The 20662-nt window shown below is 41.1% G+C and overlaps 1 protein-coding gene across 2 annotated transcripts in view; it reads right to left on the reverse strand.

Annotated features, from left to right (window-relative positions):
• Positions 1-1272: 1272 nt before the first annotated feature.
• LOC121316886 (son of sevenless homolog 1) overlaps positions 1273-20662 on the reverse strand; it is a 55558-nt gene continuing 36168 nt past the window's right edge. The window contains exons 11-23 of one of the 2 annotated variants that reach the window (XM_041252173.1): positions 18739-18820; positions 18431-18553; positions 17462-17565; positions 16812-17034; positions 15909-16028; positions 12745-12907; positions 12530-12647; positions 11947-12119; positions 10823-10939; positions 10027-10291; positions 9278-9322; positions 7321-7442; positions 1273-6779 (exon numbers count right to left, since the gene is read on the reverse strand). In XM_041252173.1, the coding sequence (XP_041108107.1) occupies positions 6285-6779; positions 7321-7442; positions 9278-9322; positions 10027-10291; positions 10823-10939; positions 11947-12119; positions 12530-12647; positions 12745-12907; positions 15909-16028; positions 16812-17034; positions 17462-17565; positions 18431-18553; positions 18739-18820 (2150 nt within the window). In that variant the 3' untranslated portion in view covers positions 1273-6284. The remainder of the gene's footprint in view (positions 6780-7320; positions 7443-9277; positions 9323-10026; positions 10292-10822; positions 10940-11946; positions 12120-12529; positions 12648-12744; positions 12908-15908; positions 16029-16811; positions 17035-17461; positions 17566-18430; positions 18554-18738; positions 18821-20662) is intronic. The other variant, XM_041252174.1, reaches the window with a different exon arrangement.

A 20662-nucleotide genomic window follows, 5' to 3' on the forward strand; every position in this document is an offset into this window, starting at 1 on the left:
AAATTGTTCAAATTGGGAGGGTTTCTGCGTACTGTATTGTGAGTATTTTGCTACTTTCCTTTTCAGAGTGATTTCCTTGATTACTATTTTGAGTACCTGAAGCAGTTCAGGAGGCAAAGAAAAGTGGAATGAGAAACCAACAGCGAAGCAGGCAGCCATTTCTGATCAAGAATTAACAAAGACACCTCGACCTGCTCGTAGCGGAGATCTGGATAGGGGAACTGCAGTCTGAGGAACAGCTTACCCAAGTTAGAATCATGCTCCTGCTCCTCGTTTTCATATTTGTCCAGATGTCGATTTGTTCAAATACAAGTGCAAATAGATTTGGTTGTTGCTTCAGTTTCTTTAACATTTCATTTACGATAAGATATATTTTGAGCAAATGTTTTAATTTCCCGCACTGTCTGAACTGATCAGCCGAGCAAGTCAGGGAAACTCAATGGCCTGTAGCGCTGCAGCACTCGCATGTTTAATTTTTTTAAAGCTGTGTAGTTATTTTAAACCCCGTCTGTGCCGTAAGGCAGCACAGACACCTCAACACTCGCATTGTCCCTTGTTGATGTTGGGGTGAGAGGAATCTATTCTGAACTGCGGACAGCTCAGAAAAAAAATGGGCATGATAACTTCTGGCCGCTGCATGTTACTATGGAAACAAGAAAAGGGGCGTGGTTCCATGAAAGGATTGGCTCTGCGAGATCAACAGGGTGGTGCAGATTCTGACAGTTAAGCAAAAAGCTTTTATTACAAAACCGAAGTTCTTTTATAGAACATGTCAGTGATGCCATTTAAATACGTGCATGAGCCTATTGACAAAAACATCTGTGCTGCAGACGTTTTCAATTGGTCAGTCTAACCCACCATATTACGAACACACTGGTCTGTGCTCTTGTCGGTTTAAAAAGTTTTCATTTTTCTCATCTCTTATTAGCACTGAGCACTAGCAAAATGATCACTGGTCCCCCTTTTCCTTGGTTGAAGATCTTTTGCGTGCTAGTTTTTATTAACTATGCAGTTATGTCACAGATAGAGCTATAGAATTATAAGCTGCTGCTGCATCCCAGCACCTAAAGTAAAGGCTTTCTGTGCTGCAACCAACTAAAGGTCTAATAGCACGGATTGTGAGACCTACAGTACAGCATCTCAAGTGATTAGGTACAGTACTAAGAAGGAGTTTAATAGATTTGACCTCATGGTGCAATGCACAGTATTTAAGATGGTAGCAATATAATTTCATGATCTGGGGAAACCCTTAGCCATAAAACACTATTTAGGTAAAGCAAAAAGATCATCTTTTTTATTCTTCAATCACACTTAAGCAGACTGTGCACATTTAGTCATGAGGATACAGCTGCTTTCAGTTTGTAGAACATATTTTAATGCCAAAATAACAGTGACAGTAATGTTTCCACTTTTTTTAATGCAAAATGAATACTGTTACTAACATAGAATACAAAGATCATCTACAGACATAGTTAGGTACACAGGTCAAGGTTAGATGTGCCAGTAGATTACCACTTTGTTCTTATATCTGGGTCAGAGTCACATAGCTTTTACAGTTAATCATAGCAAATAATCATGCCAATAAAACAAAGGCAAGTACATATATACACAAATAAATTTAAACTGAAGTTATGTACAATTCACTTTTTTTTTTTTTTTAATTTCATGTTTTGTTTTTAAACTGACAAGGTCTGTTCACCGGTACATTTTAAACCCTCAGCGATTGCTGGTTCCTTTCTTAAACAAGACCTGGCACTCGAGGGGTTCAATGCACCCCCACCTGGAAAACCACAAAAAAATAAAATAAAAAGATGGGTGTAATAAAAAGGCACATTTTGGTAGCTAATGAAACTGGCATGCATCTGGCACAGGGTAAAATTATCAAGCATTGAGACACCTTGGAGGTGACTGCATTGAAACCTTAGACTATTGTACAGGTGTTAGAAGAGACCTGGTTTAGCTGTAGTATATCACGGTTTGCTGCAGAGCATTTTAAAGCACTGTTTCTGATAAAGGCAAAGGGGAAATCAACATCCAGTTGACATTAAAATGCACTTCATGGTAATTACCCAAGATATAATGGAAGCTACACTAGATACTGTGATGCAGATATATTTATTTCTTTTCAGTGCTGTGTCTTTTTAGGAAATAAGACCAACATTAAAAGTCTGTAACATCCATTCCAATCACTTACATGCTTTCCCACAGCGGTACTGAGACCGCTTAATTGAAATTTAATTTAAAATAGCAATCTGGTTAAAATTATTTCAGAATCTGTACATTCAACTTAGATCTCTGTACCTGTGGTAGGAGCAAACCATTAAGGAAACACAAGTGTTTCACCGTTGCCAATGTTGACACAATACTTCGATACTAAAACATTAAGCAACACTTTGCAGCATACGAAGGTTGTGGTACTGTATTAGCAGGCATGTCTTCAGTAATAAACATTACTATTCAAAGTGCAGTCTGTGAAGACAATTAAGAAAGATCACAAACGACTTCAGCTACCAATCACAAAAAACAAAACAGCGACCTATTTTTTAAAACAATTACAATAGGTGGAACAGGATCTTTCAGGAATTCTCATTTTGGACAGACCATAATCTTCATAATGATGACCTGGAGACACATTTATTAATTCTATAGGGTGATGCAAAACTTTTGTCCATAGCTGTACAGGCATTTAATTTTGGCTTCTCTGCTCCCTACCCAAGTGTCTTAGTTTAGAGACCTTTCAATGTTTTCGACAAAGGAAATGAAAATGACAATGTCAGAACTCTTGTCGGGCCTAACTTAGGCCATGTTATAACCCTTTACTGCCCTGGGTATGTTCCTATACCTACTTAATGACTTCTCTCAATGTCAAATAGACTGCACACTGGGAAGCAAAGGGTTAAAAAGACAGCACTTTTTGTTAGGGCTTACTGGTATAAAAGAAATAACACCTGCATTGTTTCTCAATATGACCACATTTTCTTTAGCATTACTACATATATAATGTTTACTTGTCTAAAAGTTATGAATTAGTGCCACTGAAAGTTGCCTGTATGAAAAATCATCATGGATCTATAGATTGTATTCATACGCCACAGACATTAGACAGGGGAGCAGAAAAAATAAAATATAAACACATGTTCAATTTAAGCCTAAATTATATGCAACTAAATGCAGATTTATCCCAAAAAAGGATCTTATGACAACGTTAAAAATAGCTGCAATCTGTAAACATTTTGTGATTCACATATTATATAAACATAAAATACTAGTGCACTTTTTTTAGTGTTCAGCATATTAATGTTACATATTTTAACTGGGGTTTATTCTGGACAGCCATACAAGACTAATGAAATGCAAAAGAAAAGCACTGACATTGTAAAAGTAAAAATTGAAATACAGTCCATTTTCAAACACAGATGCCCAATGTCACACTGTATACAACATTATAAAATTGCCCCTCTCCATGAAGTGTGCCTCAAACAGGACTTTACAGTAGGTTTGTAATCTTTTACTATACAGTAAACTTGCACTGTTCAAACTGTTTTAAAAAAGTAATCTACATTATTATTTGTTGTTGTTGTGTTATAAAGTCACACATTGTGTTGCTGCTGTGGAAAATCATGTACTGTCGAACAATGAAGCCTGTTGGACAAAGATACCAGATGCTGGCCAATTCTAGAAATAGCACTGTTTTATTATGATACCAAGGAGGGAAGCCCTTGGTAACAAATTATCCTATATTCAGAAGGTCATGCAACAACCCCAACCTATAACAGTGATGACAATAAGACTCCAATTGCATAGCAGTTTCACCCATTCCAGGTTTTAATGTGAGCTTCTCTAGCCCCAGTGTACAGGTAACAATCTCTGGTGTGCCATCTTAAACTGATTGTGAAACCATGAGAGGATCAAAATGTATGCACTGGGAGACTTATTTCCATCCTTGTATTCCGACAATCTTTTTGCTCATAAACTTACATGTTGCAATGCTTTGGTGTAAACAGCATTTCTATAGCAACACTATGACTGGCCCAATGTCACACGTTTCAATGATTCAGAAAGGGCTAAACCATTCTAATATACTCCTTGTTGTCCTGAGACATTCAATCAATGAGTATATCCCCTTTCAGAGTCATGATCTTGGTAAGAGTAGCCTCTTCCGTACCTTTTAATCCCAGCAAAAGCAGCCGATTGTTATTGAGGTACCATGCAGTGAGCTTTATTAAAAAAAAAAATCAAAAAAAGCTAAATGGTCTATCATACTACAGCCTGATTCGCATGTAAAACTCACCACATGAAGCAACCTCCTCTGAGTCACACTAAACCAGAGGGTATCTGTTAAATCTCAACACAGGGACTTCTCTTTCACCAAACCACCAAATGGTTGTTCATTCAATTTGCTTTCCACTTCCCCAACCACAGATATACTTGTCAATTTTAACAAAACTGACAGCCTATTTTTCAGGAGATCCAGATGTCTTGTGACATGAACCGGAGGTAGCAGTGTGGAATTCCACCTGGATTCAGTTTCACAGGGCTGGCCTGTGACATGGAAGAGGCACTTTGATTGTGGTGAGCTTTAGTCCTTTCACAAATCAGGCCAAAGACATGTTATAGAAAAACGTGAGACTCTGAAATGAAGTCTTCTCCTCGTGAACAGCTGAATTTTAGCACAAGGAATGCATCCATCTACTTGACTTTTTGGTGCTACATGGTTCCACTTGTTTTCCCTCAGCTGTTCCCAGATTAGCTGGTATCTGCAGTATAGAATCTTCTCTACTCTGTTACAAATAGCTGTAGTCATCTAATGATAAGTCTCTGGGTGTCCTTTCTTGAAATGCTTGGTAACAACGTAGCCTAAATAATGATATGTCAAAGTGCTTTAAATGCCCAACTGCCATGACTAGTAACATGACAACAAAAGGGTTTTATTAACACAAACATGCACACAATAATTTTAGTATGTTGCACGGTTCCAAGTTGGAAATGCGATAGAGTAATGTGTAATATAATGAACGACGGCAGCTCACTTTAAAAGCTGTATATGCCAGACATGCATTATTGTTAGTGTTTCTGTGAGAGGCGAATGCAGTGAGGTATATCAATAATCCAAATGACGATCTAAAACTACATCGTCTTTTTTAAGGCAGAAAGATGAGAGCAAGGCTTGTGATTCTTCACAGGTCTGCTAATTCTACTTTGAGTTAAATGACTACACTATATAATAAACTGATTGAATGTCCCACATTTTAGCAGTTTAGTTATTCCGCGACAACTGGGATTACGCCACAGTTAAAACGTTCAGGGAATTTTCTACATCACCAGCAATGTAACTCTCAAAATGTCTCATCGTAGCTATATTGAAAGGTGGGTGTTTTCAAAATACATTTTCTTAGTGAGTGATTACACTCACAAAAAGGCACAATTCTAATAATTAGAATATAATAATTTAATCAAAATGGATTATCAATATACCTTCTGACTTGGTTGGCATTATCTACTTGTATAGGATATCATAGTTCAATTAATGTAATACATTTTTTTTATATATATACATTAAAATCAGGTGTTTCTCATTGATTTTCTGTAGCAGTGGTAAAAAAAAAAAAAAGCGGCAACCATTTACACACTTCTTGGCAAATATCTGAATAAAAAAAGATCACTTTTTTGTGAGTATTTTGGATCCATGTATGTTGCTCTTTGGTGTGGAGGATACCTGTATATCACTCCAACGTATATTGATTGCTATACCTTAGATTAAAAAGTCCATGAAGAATTTGATTCCCAAAGTCCCTTTTTTGATGAATAGCAAGTTTTAAAGCAAAGGAATCATCTGTAGATCCCTGGTGCTGCATGTTAGAAGGTGCCAGTTTTCTGCTCCTGGGTTTTTAGTTCCCATCACTTTTTTTTTTTTTTTTTTTTTTTTTTTTTAACTTTTTTTTCTTAAGTAGAATTGTTTTCTTTTTATCTATACAGTCTTTTAAACAGGTATAAACCTGTTTAAAACTGGCATGTTGTCCTCTTTCACCGTGTGCAATGTAAATCTGGTCCTATTCACCGTGTTTGTTCGCGCCCCAATGGTTCACCAAAATGAGTAAAAAAACTAAAACTAAAAAAAAAACAGGCAGGTAAACTCCTTGGTTTACTGTAATAAAAAAAAAAAAAAATAATTAAAAAAAAAACAAAAAACTATCTTCTTGAAGGTTGAGGGTTAGGTCACAGGTAGAACCTGCACTGGCTCCCAAGTCTTTAGTGTTAGCAAGGCCGTGTCCCCGTCCCTCCAGTTAGGACGAGTGGGCATTCTCCAGCAAAGCTGGCCTGTCCCGATGGATTGACGGAAGGGTGTGCTCCCTTTTGTAGGTTTTGGGTGGAAGCTTGGGGATGGTCTGGGAGGTGCTCTGCCGGGGCGGGACGGGAGGGCCGGCCGTGCCGTGGGGCTCAGAGTCCTGGGATATCAAGGGGGGGGAGGGGAGGTGCTTGCGGGTGCCCAGCGGGGAGGGCGTCTGCGGGGGGTGGGAGGTGAAGGGCAAGGGGCTGCTTGGGAAGAACGTCTGGCTCAGTTCGCTCCTCCTCCCCAAGGGTGGGGGCTGCAGATTTATTGGAGAGCTGGCGAAGACATCTGGTGTCCTCACGGGCTCCCGCGGTGGCAGCGTGGGCGGACTGTCCGGGGGCTCCGACACAGAGGTCTGGTCTGGCAGGGGGTACCGCGGGGAGTACACCTTCGACGTGGGCTGCCGGGGAGGAATGGCGGGAGGGCTGTCCAAGTGCTTAGTCATAATCTTAGAGAGAGAGAGAGAGAGAGAGAGTGTAAGGAAGGGCATAAGGACATGCTTGTCACATGGCAGTACAGTGTGTGGACAAAGTCACGATGCATCTCACTGACCAGTAAGTTCACCATTGGTGAGCTCCACATAGAACCACCGGCAGTTACCGTTGCAAACGCTGCCAGTGCTGGACAAGGAAAACTGAGAAATGCTTAAAATAAAAAGTGTTTGTACTTTTGTATTACTGGACAGGGATCTTGGTACCAAACACTTATACAGCAAAATACAATAACTTCCAGTACCGTACTACTACTCAATCCTTTTATGCTATTAACGAACAGGGTCTCGGAATCGCCTAATAATTATCAACCAAGAAGTTTGAATCTCTGGACAGCCACTGTCTCCTATTACCTTGGTATCATCCCTTGCGTAAAGCTGACTAGAATCACTAGAGCTGTGCTGAAGGCCACTCTTCTCAGGACTGCACCCTGGAGCTGCAGCTGCACGGCTGTTGAAGCCACTGGTTTGGTGCAGAGTGCAGATTGCACATTCCTACCTTTGAAGGAGAGGACTCTGCCGGGGCCGAATCTGGCCGCCTCCTTGGGGGGACTGGTGGAGGGGCAGGACCGTCCTCCTGGCTTCTGTTAAAGCTAACCATTGACGAGACAGAAGAAGATCCTATTGGAAATAAGAGCGCTTACATGTATCACAACATACTGCACTGATTAAGAAGCTAGAGGCTGTTTTAGCAATATGCTACATTTTAGTAGCTTTCAGTAGATTTTTAGGTCACCTGCAATCTTTAACAAAACAAATAAAAGCAGCTAAACAAACACACATTGCTAAAACATGACCACACCCCTAACTATAATACATATAAATACAAAACATGTCATTAACATGTGAAACAAGTTGCTCCTTTTTTTGTGTGTATGGAGCCACATGTAGTAAAAGTGATGTTTTGTCTAAGTGCAGGAGGCCGATTCAAATCAAAACAATGGTCAATTTTAAAAACATACCATAAATTTGAAAACATCAAGTCCTAAATTTGCATGACTTTTAGATTTCCGCCATTGATCACTGGTTTGATTTGACAGGAATGTTCAATATAAAGCAGATTCAAAGAAACCACATGCACAGGGTTTCACTGCACTTATGCAAGTCTAATCATGCATAGGAGTGGCTGGGTCTGTGGTACACTGGAGTAGTAGATGTTAGAAATTAATAGTGCACATCCTGGCCAGTCTTCTTTAGCAACTACAGTAGTGCTGGATAACACCAAGCTCCAGAGATCCTCAGTATCATGTGCACAAAGGGTACACCTTGCAGGAACTGTTGCCAAGGTAACACAGACTCCTCAACACTATGCAGAAAACTGCTTTATGGTAGATTAATTCCAACAATGGACAGCACTCAAGTTGCACTGACCTTTTTGGTGTCTAAGTTACTTAGAACTACAACAGCAAACAAATTGGACTTAAAAGGATTTTTTTAGGTTAAAAAAAAAAAAAAAAATCACATTAACACAACATTTCAACACTAAATGGGGTATTTTAAACAACACAGTAAATTGATTATTCTGAGTAATCAGAATTTGAGTAAAGAAAGTTTTACTGTATTAAAAGCTTATTTTTTTATAGAAGCTTTCACAGTTATTTAGAAGAAAACTCTAAAACTTGTTGCAAGTCCTTGGTGTTCATTTTTTGGTGTGGGATGAACCTTATTCACACATACTATTAATATGCTCACTACAGTATATGGTTGGTACATTTACAGAAGTGAAAATGCAGTGAATCACACTCTTTGTCGTTTCAAATTATACAGAGCTTTTAAATCAGACCGCACATAGAAATGTTTGAAACAGGAGGGAGATTCAGAACAAAGGCTTGGCTGGAGGCAAGTGGCAGATGGTGCCTCTTAAAAGGGTTAGCCATATGTTATAAACATACAGAACCCCTCTTCCGTTTATAGGGGAAAGAGTTTGCTATTAGACAAAAAATAAGCTTCACAGGGAAGAAGCTTGGTATCTGACTACTTTTACTGTTCACATACATTTTACTGCTAAAAAGATCAATGACAATCAGTATTTTCAATCCAAACACAGACTTAAAATGCAGAGCTATGCTATGGGCGTAACTCAGACATCAAAAAGAACTTTCAGAACACACTTTTTTGGTTATACAGCTTAGAACAGGTTTTACATTTGGGGCACAACTCTCTGTGATTCTTCATCCAGGGCTCAAATCAGTCCCATAATGAACTGTTTGGACCTGGAAGACTCAGTTAAGTAAATAAAGACCTGTCCTGGACTGGAAGAGCCACAGGAGTGCGTATGAAGGCATTTGACAAGAACTTGGCTTCATAAGGAATGAAGGGAGCCCCTGGTGGTTAGGCATGCATGGCATTGGGTTTGTATGCAGCAGTGTGTCAGCAGCAAGGAGGCTACAGCTTGACATAAGGAATGCAGTTCTGTGATGCTGGACTGAAGCAGGCAATTGAAACCCGATACTAACTTGGGCCTTGTGGCAGTGAAACTGGGGCAAAGCTGGTATCACTGCCTGTGAAAGGAAACAAGAGACACCCTGAGAGAATGCTTTCAGCTAAGCAGTACTGGCTACTGACATCAATGGCTGTTGCAAGATGAATACTTCAAAATATCAAAGAGGAAGCAGTATGGACTAGTAGTTAAATGGTACAACTGGGTGTGAACCTCTCTCCCACACCAATGGAAGCCAACAATGACATGCCTGTTGGATTATGTTGGGTAAATTAAAAAAAGCAACTACAGTCAAGCCTGTATTTCAGGACCACAGAATAGTTTCCTACACATACAGTATACAATTGTACTGTTTAGCCAAATGTATACAAAGGCCCCTGTCTATAGTAACTCTTTCTAGGCGATCCACTTGAGCAAGTTAGGCATTAGCTTGAAAGAAACACAAGGTTAAATTTAAGAAGATATATGAAATAAAAGCCAGGATATATTTCAAGGCAGCTGACTACTAAACAAGCTCATGGTGATGTGGTAAACATTTTCTAATCCCCCTGTATAACGCTCTCCACTTTATAAAACTAGTCAGGATACTTGGAGAGAATGCGCTCTTTGTGTTCTTCCTTATAACCAGATTACAAGGGCATTATGGGGAAAATGACCACACAGTCTATAACTGGACACCTTATAACAAAGGGATGACTGTAGAATCTAAAATGCTAGCAAGGGCAACCTAGAACAGGCTCAGCAGACAGACTCTGTTAGACGTACTTGAGTGGAAGGGGCTGGGCGGGCCCGAGTCGAAGACGCTGCAGATGTCCGTTGTGCTGGATGCGGCAGACGCCAGGGGAGGAGTCAGGGGCGTCCGAGGGGAGTTAGGGGCCGATGGCGTGCTTTCCATTTCACTGTCGGGGATTCGGCTGTAACTGATTTTGCGCGGCTCATTCTGCAGCGGAGTCGGGTGTCTCATGGTACTGGTCCTGATGATCGAAGGGCGTACGCCAGGAGACTTCATGGGACAGCTGTATCTCTTCGCCTGCAGGGAAGAACATTAGTGGTGAATTGGGATGCTAACTGGTGCTACATTTTCTCTAGTTTTTGCTTGTTTTATGGTACAGACTGAAGGGGAAGTATTCATAAAACTCTTAAAAACCAAGTTCCTGAAGTGTGTCCCTAACTGAGGTAAAGCTTCACAGTAAATCAGCAGTTTTAAAACGTCTCCTTTGAATTGAAAAGGGTTAACCTTGGTTTCCCATACTTCACCACATTCTGTTATGCTTTCACCATGATGGACAGCAGTGACATTAAGATGTACAGTAATGTTTATGAACACTTCCAAAAGTTCACAACAGTCTTTATTTCAAGTATTTACAGGACAGTCCATTGGTTCTAACAGCGATACAACATTGCTGCAGGGATTATACAAAATTACACAAAGCCTACACAATATTTCACACACAGACATACATTTTTATAACTAATACATATGGTAGCCCCAGACAAAACAAAACACATCTTATTGACTTCTAAACTGATATCAATTAATTGTTATTCCAGTTACACTTACAAATCTAGGTAATGACTTGGCATTTCGAGGCTCTATTTCCAATGATTTATTGAACAAATAATCAGCAAATTCCTTTTCCATTTTATCTTCCATGGGATTTAAATTTTCAAAGAACCTCTGGATTAAAAAAAGAAAAAAAAACATTAAAAAAAGAATGAAAAAAGATCTCACTGTTGAGATACACATTATCTGAAAAAAGAAATGATCAAACACACGACACAAAGCAAGACAAAGATCATTTGAAACTGTATTCCCTGATATTCACTACTACAAAAATAAAGTCAATGTGAATGTTATTGTTTTAGATCTATCCTCGCTGTGATCCATTTCCTACTTCTTTGATCTATTAACCTCTGTTCATTTTTACAGTGTCAGTTTTGTACAGGTTAATACAAATGTGTATCACAGTAAATTTTGAACCATTTGCAGTACTGGAAACACTAATACCAATGATGGGGGCATACTGGAGGTAAATCTGCCTCACAGTGACACCTGCTGGATAAGGGCTGAACTGCAGTCAGGGAAAACCAATAACTGCTTCCTGCTCTTAGTGCAATTAATCTTGAGTTCCACTTATTCAAAAGAGAGACTTGACCATTAATGTGAATGGAACGGATACATACATAACATAATATGAGCTGCTAAAGAGTTTTAGTTAACACATTTTGTTTTGCTTTTGGCATTAATGTAATGTTAATAAGTGGTCAGCTCACAATTGATTTTCCACTAAAATCTAAATGAGGTTCTGCCGTTGGCCCTTTCTGTTACGACTTTGTGAACCAAACTTTTTTAAAAAGAACTGGACCACAAAGGTCACTTCCTGTCAGGCAAAGGGATATGCACTGCTGGAAGGTAAAGCGCCATTTAAAATGTAATTTAACTGGAACACTACCTGGTCCCAATAAAACAACGCACTCAATGTTAATGAAGGTTTTTCAAGCTGCAGATGCTCATAAGGAATTTGTGGTGGTTTTCGGTCTTGTATTGTGTTTGGTTACTTTCAAGGTTGGATCCAGTTAAACAGCCTACTTACATCCCTATTAGTCAGGTTACTTAATGTTGTGATGGAATCCACCATTTTATAAGGTACAACCTGCTCTCAACACAGAGTTTTCCATACTCACTCGGATGTCGTTTTCCACTCGTAAGCAATAGGGCTGATTCTGGTACTGCTGAATCTCTCCTGTAATTTCAGCAACTTTCCTCCTTTTACTAAAGTTTATCAAGTCTTTGCCATGTCTCTTCAGAAAATCTGGGTTGCCTTCCTCAGTCTTCAAGATATTAGTTAAATAAATTCCTGAGTAAACAGAGAGGGAGGGTGAAGAGACAATGCCCCCGCAACATACAGTGTACAGAGGGGTGCAATCAAGATGGGATCTGGAGTTCGAAACCCAAACGAACAGTGAGCCTGGAATTTATAAACAGGACAGGAACAGTGCACTAAAGAAGTGATAAGTCTAGCTTTAGTATTAGCAGTCTACTTTCCAGGGTCCAGCACTGAGCAGGGACACCCATATCTATGGTCACCTCTGTCCTAACTACCCCTTTTGTGCGGGTTTAAAAGGTGGAAGAACCATCAACTGAAAATGCCTTTTAGTCGACCACCAGCGCCACCCTTGTGGGAATCTACTTCTCCTTGTGCCAGGAACATTAAATAACCCTATAGACCGTTCTGGGACTAACCCCTCTGCAACAGAAACCACTTACCAAAGAAAGGCACGCAAGGTGGGTTGATAGACCTGAGCTTAGCCAAATACTTCTTATAGTGGTCTTCACTCAGCTCGTGAGCTTCCTCTAGAATCCTCCTCTGCCGGCTTGGGATTTGCTAAAGAAGAAGAGTGAGATATTAGGCCTGGTCGTACTGATTGAAAAGGTACATTATCCTGGGAAACCCTTTCTCTGCAATGGTTTCTAAAGCATACCTCAAACGTGTGGTCCAGCCTGTACACGGGGGAGGAGTTCATGGCACTCACAACCTCCAGGACACCATTAAAGTTGTTCAGCTCCTGGAAAACCTGCAGGATCTCGATTATCCGAGCCACCACTGCCGACCGTTCCTCCAGGTTTTCAGTCTCCACGATGCTCCTTTAATAAGAGAGAATGACACAAACATTACACAAAGCCATGCGTTAGAAACATTACTGTGTGTGGATGTTTGTTTCTATGAAAGATTGTGAGGCTCAAAGCTTCTGAATGCCTTGTTGGATTGATGTGAAAACATACGGTTTTATAAATGACGGGAATGACCACACACAGCTGCAGATTGTTACGAAAACAAGTTCCCCCCTAAACCCTGGAAACATACAAGCTGGCCATTAGGACCTATGAGTATATTAGTTTGCGAGCGCACATCGGTGCGATTGGCTGTATTAGGCAAGCTCCCTTCAAGTTGTTTATCTTTTTCATTGCATTCAACTCCAAGGCTAACCTGCATCAACATCTCACTGAATGTACTGTGTGAAGAATCCCTTAACTTATGATGAATTGCTTTGTTGATCGCTATACTTGTAGGTATGACAGAAATCTGAACTGTCTAAACTGCTGGCCTTGAACACTTCCTTCATTTGACATGCAAATTCATGTCTGGAGCAGTCTGGCAAAATGCCTTTACAGGAACTTTGTATTGTGCTTTTTTTGGAGAGGAAAAATACAAACCAGCAAGTAAACATTTAACAGAATTTACACCCCAAATAGTAACAGACTACTGCCTTCCTCTGCACTCTACATGAGTATTAATAGTTGTGGAGAATGTGTCAGCTCTAAGGGATATTCAAAATATATATATTTTTTTATCTTTCCTAGACCTGTATAGTTGTCATCAGTCGTCACAAGGTCACCTGGCTACAGCTACAGCTGTTTCCCGGCCGATGGACTCCCTATACAGGGTGTATGAAGTGGAGGAGCTGGGCCTGGCCCAGTTTCCACCAGTGGAGGCTTCAATTGCATTGACAGCTGCACATAGGCAGCTTTGGCTTTCCCAGGCACAAGGGGGACAAGGCACCGCTGTTGGACGTCCCTATTACATCAGGGCAAATGTTTGGTTCTGTGGTGGATGAGATGCTACAGCGCTCTCACCACACACGAGAATCCACGAAGGAGCTGGTTCACCTGCTTCCCAAGCAACCACCTCCAGTGTGCAAACCAGTGGCAAGCTGGCGACCAAGGCCTCAGCAGCCTCAGAGACCAGCACAGCTGGATGCGTCTGTTGCCAGAGGTGGTGTTCAGAAGACTCATAGGTTCCACCGCCAGGCTCAGAGATGAAAGCCTCAGGCCAAGCCACAAGCCCAGCAGCCCTAGGAGTTTGCTGCCACAGGTTCAGGGCCCCTTCTCAGGGAGCCATCTGGAGTATTGGGGTCAGTACACCACAGACATCCGGGTCCAGATTACTGTTCAAACCAGCTACTCACTGCAGTTCAAGCACGGTCCCCTTCCCTTTCGGGGTGTGACTCCAACATCAGTCACGGACCCACAAGACGATGCTGTGGCGTCTCAGGAGGTAGTAGCTCTGCTGCAAAAAACAGGCTATTCGAAGAACAGACCCCCTCCAGTTGGACGAAGGGCTTGATCCAGGTACTTCCTAGTGCCCAAGTGGGATGGTGGCCTCAGTCTGATTTCTCGACCTCAGACAAGTCAACCAGCATCTGAGCCAAAGCAGGTTCAAAATGTTGACAATGCAACAGATGTTGCAGTCAATCAAATACGCCTATTTCCACATCCCCGTAAAACCGGCGCACAAGTACAACCTGCGGGTCGCCTTTCAGGGAACAGTGTACGAGTGCCGTGTACGAGTACTGTGTCCCTAGAAGGGAGGACGTCACCACGGACGTGTCCAGCCTAGGATGGGATGCTGTGTTGAATGGCCCTTGGCAGCGTCTCCACATAAATGCTTTGGAGCTGCAGGCAGTTTAGCTGGCCTTGCAGCATTTTTTGTAGGAGGTTCGAGGGAGTCATGTGCTTGTCCGTACAGACAACATAGCAGTGATGGCTTACATCAACCACCAAGGCGGCCTCAGTCTCCATTGAGTGGCACACAGACTATTGCTCTGAGCACACAAGAACCTCTTCTCACTGCATGCAGTAAAATCTATCCAGGGTAACAAACTGGGTGGCAGACCTCCTCTCAAGGGCAGTTCACCCCGAGGTGGCGAGCCTCATTTGGGAGAGATTCGGGAAAGCAGAGATAGATCTCCCACTGTCCCCTCCGGTTCTCCATAAGAAGCGGGGACCCGCTGGCAATAGCAACTGTTATGCTTTTCCACCGCTTGCCCTGCTCCCTCTGCGTCTGCAGAAAATTAGGAAGGACAGTGCCAAGGTGCTCCTAGTAGCCCCTTACTGGCCCAGGAGACTGGTTTTCAACCTTGATACAGCTCCTGAGTGGTCAGCCGGCGAGACTGTCCAAGTGCAGCAACCTGCTCAGTCAGGCACAGGGGACCTTCTGGCATCCCGACCCATTGAGCCTGCAGCTCTGTCCAATAGGGTTATTGACACCCTACCAAATGGCAGAACAGTGTCCACATGTTCCCAGTACAGGCACAAGTGGAGTGTCTTTCAGACGTGGTGTCTGCCTTGTGGGTTCGACCCTATGACTTGTCCCATGGCAGTTGTACTGCAATTTTTACAGGGCCTCTACATTAAAGGTCTACCTGGCTCACTGAAATAGAAATGTAGACATTAAAGTCGCTGCATCCATGAGTGCAGCAGGCTTGACGGAAAAATGATGCCAAGATCTGTGTGTGCAGTCCTTTTGTACCCTCAGGGGCGGGCATGACTGCGTCACAGGCTCGGCCGAACAGCTTTGGTATATAATATTCCAGTTTCAGAGTCTTTAGGATGTAAACACCCATTAGGTAATGGTTATAGTTCTAGTTCAGTGAATCAGGGTTATGACAATAACCTAACGTTACTTCTTATGTTTAAAAACTTGTGAGAACTCCAGCACTTCAAATATAAAGTATTGGTGCATTTTAGCACTTACTACCTTTGCCACCTTTCATAACACTTCCCAACAGCACCACCTTCTGGAAGGCAGGAAACTCTGCAGGTTGCACCTGGAAGCAAAAAATGTTTCATTAAATCTAAAGCTTACTTCTCAAACCACAGTGTGAGGTTGGTTGTGTGCCTAATCATCTTGAGGAGGTTGGGAGAGTTGATTTCCTTGTCTTCTTTTGTCCACACACTGCCCACCAGCTCTGACGGCTGCACGGCCCTAAAAGATGAAAGAGTGTACTGGTTTACTGGGCCTGAAGAGCTAGGCATGGAAGATGGCACAATATGGGCATTTGACATTCAGATTGAGGTAAACTGTTTATTTTGTGTGCCGATTTAAATTTCGATGCCAGTTTTTCCGGTGGTAGGCAGAGATCCTCAGAAATCCATTTACTTTGAGCCTGATTCAAAACTGAACATAGGACAGACAGGTCAAGGCCAGTGTCCTGTGAAAGGACATGTCCACTGAAAAACAAAGGGGGAGTAAGTTGAAACAAGTTGAAAAAATGAAAACACATCAGCTGTCAGTTTACCTGGGCAGCCATATATGTTCAGCATGCGTCCCTGAATACCACCTTGGCCTGTTTTTCCACTATTGTGAAGTATTGTGTGTTTTATAAAATTAGAAACAATAGGATGCTGAACAACAAACAAATGTACAAACAGACAGTAATTGTAACTCCAAGTTCAGCATTAGTCCAAAAACATCCTGTGGACAGTCAGGATATTACAAATAAAGCACAAAGTACATGCCCACCCTGTGAGACCCTCCTTCCATTAGAAGAAATGCTCATCAATACATTTCAGAGGTGGGGTGTCATTTATTCTATTTGGCAGAATAATATTGTAACAAATGTGATTAACAACAACTACAATTATAATCGAATACTGAAATATTTTACAACTAAACACTACAGTAATATTAACCTAGTTTTGTAATTTATCCTTCATGAACGCCAACATTCATCACTAAAGAAAGGAACTGACAGGCAGTTGTGAATACCTGTAGAGGTCCGATTCGAGTAAGGTGAGCTGTCGTGCGATCTCAATGGGGTGCAGCGTCAGCAGGTCGAAATGCTCTGTCTGGCCAGCTTTGCTTATGTGCCATTCTATAGGAGGAGGGGAGCTTTCAAAGGTAATGTTGTGACTTGGTCCATTTGCTTGCGCCTGTTTTTTCCTCTGGATAATTTTAGTGATAGATTCAACCCATTTTCTCATTGCTTTACCTGAAACAAACCAGAAGTTACACATATGGGTAGGAGCATCTTACACTTGTTAGAATGTATCCATAAAATAATTGGCAAACTGGCAAAGAATGCTCTCTATATTTGACACTGCAGTCAAAGCTAAAGAAATCCACAATCTAGTTATCTTAATGCCAACTTCTCATCTACTAATGCTTCACCTTTCACCAAGAACAGCGGTCCCCAGAAAAGTCTGAAATGTTTGTGTGTCTTCTATAAAACCACACATTTATTGAAAGTAAAAACTCTGACATACAAATGCTGTCTACGTATGGTATGTTTTCTCGCAATACTTTTTAAATCTAATACAAACCCTTTAGCAAATTTAAACCTTGAAACTTAGGTAAGCTTGTGTTATTTGGTTTAAAACAGAGTATATGGTTTTCCTCATGGCTTTTCATATTCATACCTTTGACCTTTCCTATGAATTCTTCTAATTCACTTAGCAGGCCGGCGTCCCTCTCAAAATCGTAAAAGTGGTGTTCCACCCAGTGCCTGCACACATTCAAGACTCTGAGGAAGAGAGATGCGAGTTAGACACAGCGAAGCAGGCTGGTTGAACAAGAGACATCACTTCTGAATCAACAGGTCAAGATCTCTTGTTTCAGGCCAATTCAGGGGTACAGCCTGTCTTTGAAAATGTTTAAATTTTATTCAGTGTGGATCTTTCAACCAAAGCTTTTTTTTTTTTTTTTTCTTAGATAAAAACAAAAGCATGCACACTTTTTTAAAATGAAATTTACCTTCGTGATATCATATCGGTTGCAAGAATTAGCTATGGAGTAGTGAAAATTGGGTCTCAATTTGTTTGTGGACCCTGGAGTAATCGTACATTTCCTTTGATGTGTGGCTGTTGTATACATAACTTTAATTAAAAGTCAGGTAATAAGCACTCTGCAACGTGGTATTCATGTCACTACAATTACATAAAACCACAGTATGCAAATGTGTAGCAATCAGGACTCCATTAAAGAACTTCACTTCTTGTCTCATCCTGTCTTTTTGGATAGCGCACTCGAATCTTTTGCATGTTCTTAAAGACTGCAATAAATTTACTGAGCAATGGGTCTGAGAGGGAAAGAAAAATGGATAACATTTTGGGGTACCACCATGAGATGGCTTCCTGATTAAAATATTTGCACATATTTGAAAATGGAGGGAATAAAGGGCAGCAAATTCCCACACATGTGTACCATTACTTGACAAGGGATATCCAACAGTGTATAACTTACTGAACTCCACAAGATGTCTCTCTCACTTTAGGTGAAGGATGGACACTAATTGTCTAATTAAACTGTAATGGACATCTCGACAAAATCGTTTCCATGATTTAATGTAAAACATACTCTCTTATATTCCTTCACCCATGGCTGCCTACCTGAGCTGCACTGGCTGGACGTACTCCTTCCTGAAGCGCTTCAGCTCTGCGCTCAGGGGCTGGTCTCCATTCTCCACAGCAGCCTTGTCAGCCTCAGTTGGGTTGGGCTCTGGAATTGCAAACCTTACAAGAAACAGGGCGCAAGTCAAACCTCATACTGCCACAGGGAAGGACACAGAAACAAACTTAACTACTGGGGCTCTCGAAAAACAGCCCTGTCCGCATGCAGAGCCAGTTAAAAAAGCGACTGCCAGCCTTGGGTGAAATGAAACGTAGTTTAAAAGCATCACTTTGTCTCAATTACTTACCTAGCTTTTAGTAGCTTGAGAAGTTCCTGTGGCTTGCAAAACGATCGGTATGTTGTTAAAAACGTTCGTACAAAATTAGGATCTAGGGAAAAAAAAAAAAAAAAAAAAACACAGGTAAAAAAAGTAGCAAGTTTCCTTTTGGAAAATGTAAAATCAAGCAGGTCACATCCTCACCCAAGTAATTTCTAATTAAGCTCCAATTAAAGTGCGGCCAATTAAAATCATAGCTGCAATGCTGTGTCTTGTCTGTTACCCTTAGTGTACTATATTGTTCAATAACTATTTGTATTAGTTTAATGTAATGCCTGAACAAAACTGACACCCCTTCTACAGCGCTGATGTCTGGGGAAAAGATTGTGTTCTCCCTGGTTTTGTAATGTAAATTTGTGGAGTTTACCGTTCGCTGTTACCCTGGGCATATTACACATGTGGTCATGTTACTCATGAGTGTATCTGCATAAATATACAATTGATCAATAATAAAAATAGTTATAGCTTATAATAATTAGGAAACTCTTACAGCTTATAACAAATTAGGAAAGTCTCTTGCAGCTTAAAACAATTAGGAAAGTCTCTTGCAGCTTACAACAGAGAAGGCTCTACTTCTAATGCAATCAAGTGGTCACCATTCAGAAAATCCATGCTGATTTTACTGAGTTCTATTATATATTAAACCGACTCAGATCAATTTTGCTGTTTGGCTTGTATACACTGTGCAGGGCTTCAGGGAAGGAAAAAAAAGCAACATTTTAGCAACAATAAAAAGATGTAAACAAACATGTTCTTTGCACTGGTGAGACTATTTCAGCAGTGAAACATGATCACACAATGGCTGGTGTGTCAACAGCCCTCGAACAGCAAGCTGGAAGAGATCCACAGCAAACGGCCTCCTCGGAGCGTCTGATAAGGCAGGGGACCAGGGGTTAGTCGCCGTGTTTGTTCACATGATGAATCTCTAGCAAGCCATTCAAACTGGCCGACGTGTAACAACAACAGACTCAGCACGCATTTACAAACAATCTGCCTGGGATTATTTCTAGAAAGGAAACAGACATCGGGCTGACGCACAAGGTCCACTTTGACACATCAGAAGACTTTTAAAAATAGAGCAGCAAGCTGGGAGCGGGATGTAAAGCGGAGGTCTTCAAAAGTGCACTTTCAGCTCTTGTTTTTTTAAATGGTACCAAATCCTTAGAAAAGCAATTTTTACAGGATTACTAAAGGAAAAAAAAAACATGGTTTACAAATGAGCACACAGACCAACTGCCTTGGTGGGTATGGAGACAAAGGGTAGTTTCCCTTTGCTTTTTAATGGACCGGTCAATGGGAACACTGATCAGTTCAATGAGAGGTAACACTCTTATAGGTACTGATAAAAGCTGACACAAGTTGGAGTTAGAATTGTTTGTAAAGGAGAACAGGGTTGGGATCAATGCCTTTTGATCAATTGCAATTTAAAGTCTTTCAAATGAATTCCTTTGAAGGACCTGCAATTGGAATTGATTAGAACTGGAATTGGGAATTGAATTTAATAAGGAATTAGAATTGATCCCAACCCGGCAGGGTAACATCCATGTTTCTTTCAACTATCTGCCCTGAAAAGCTCTGATTTTACACCCCAGTGAATCCCCCTAAATTTAATCAATCACGGATATTTGGGGTAATACGGAGGTAGATGGTTGATCCTGTTGTGGCCCATCCTGGTGGAGGAAATGTTGATCAAGTCCCTGTTAGCCCATCATACACTTGAAATACATTTCTTTATTTAAACTAGAATCAAATCAAACACTGATACCAATTTTCTCAGTTGTTAATGTGAAACGCACCTCTGTACAGCACGAGTCCTGTTCTCCAAGCTCTCAATACTGGCATTAACCACTCAAAAACTACAAATAAACCACAGATTGAACGCTGCTTTCCATCA

The sequence above is a fragment of the Polyodon spathula genome, chromosome 6, assembly GCF_017654505.1.
Source record: "Polyodon spathula isolate WHYD16114869_AA chromosome 6, ASM1765450v1, whole genome shotgun sequence".
NCBI classification, from domain to species: domain Eukaryota; kingdom Metazoa; phylum Chordata; class Actinopteri; order Acipenseriformes; family Polyodontidae; genus Polyodon; species Polyodon spathula.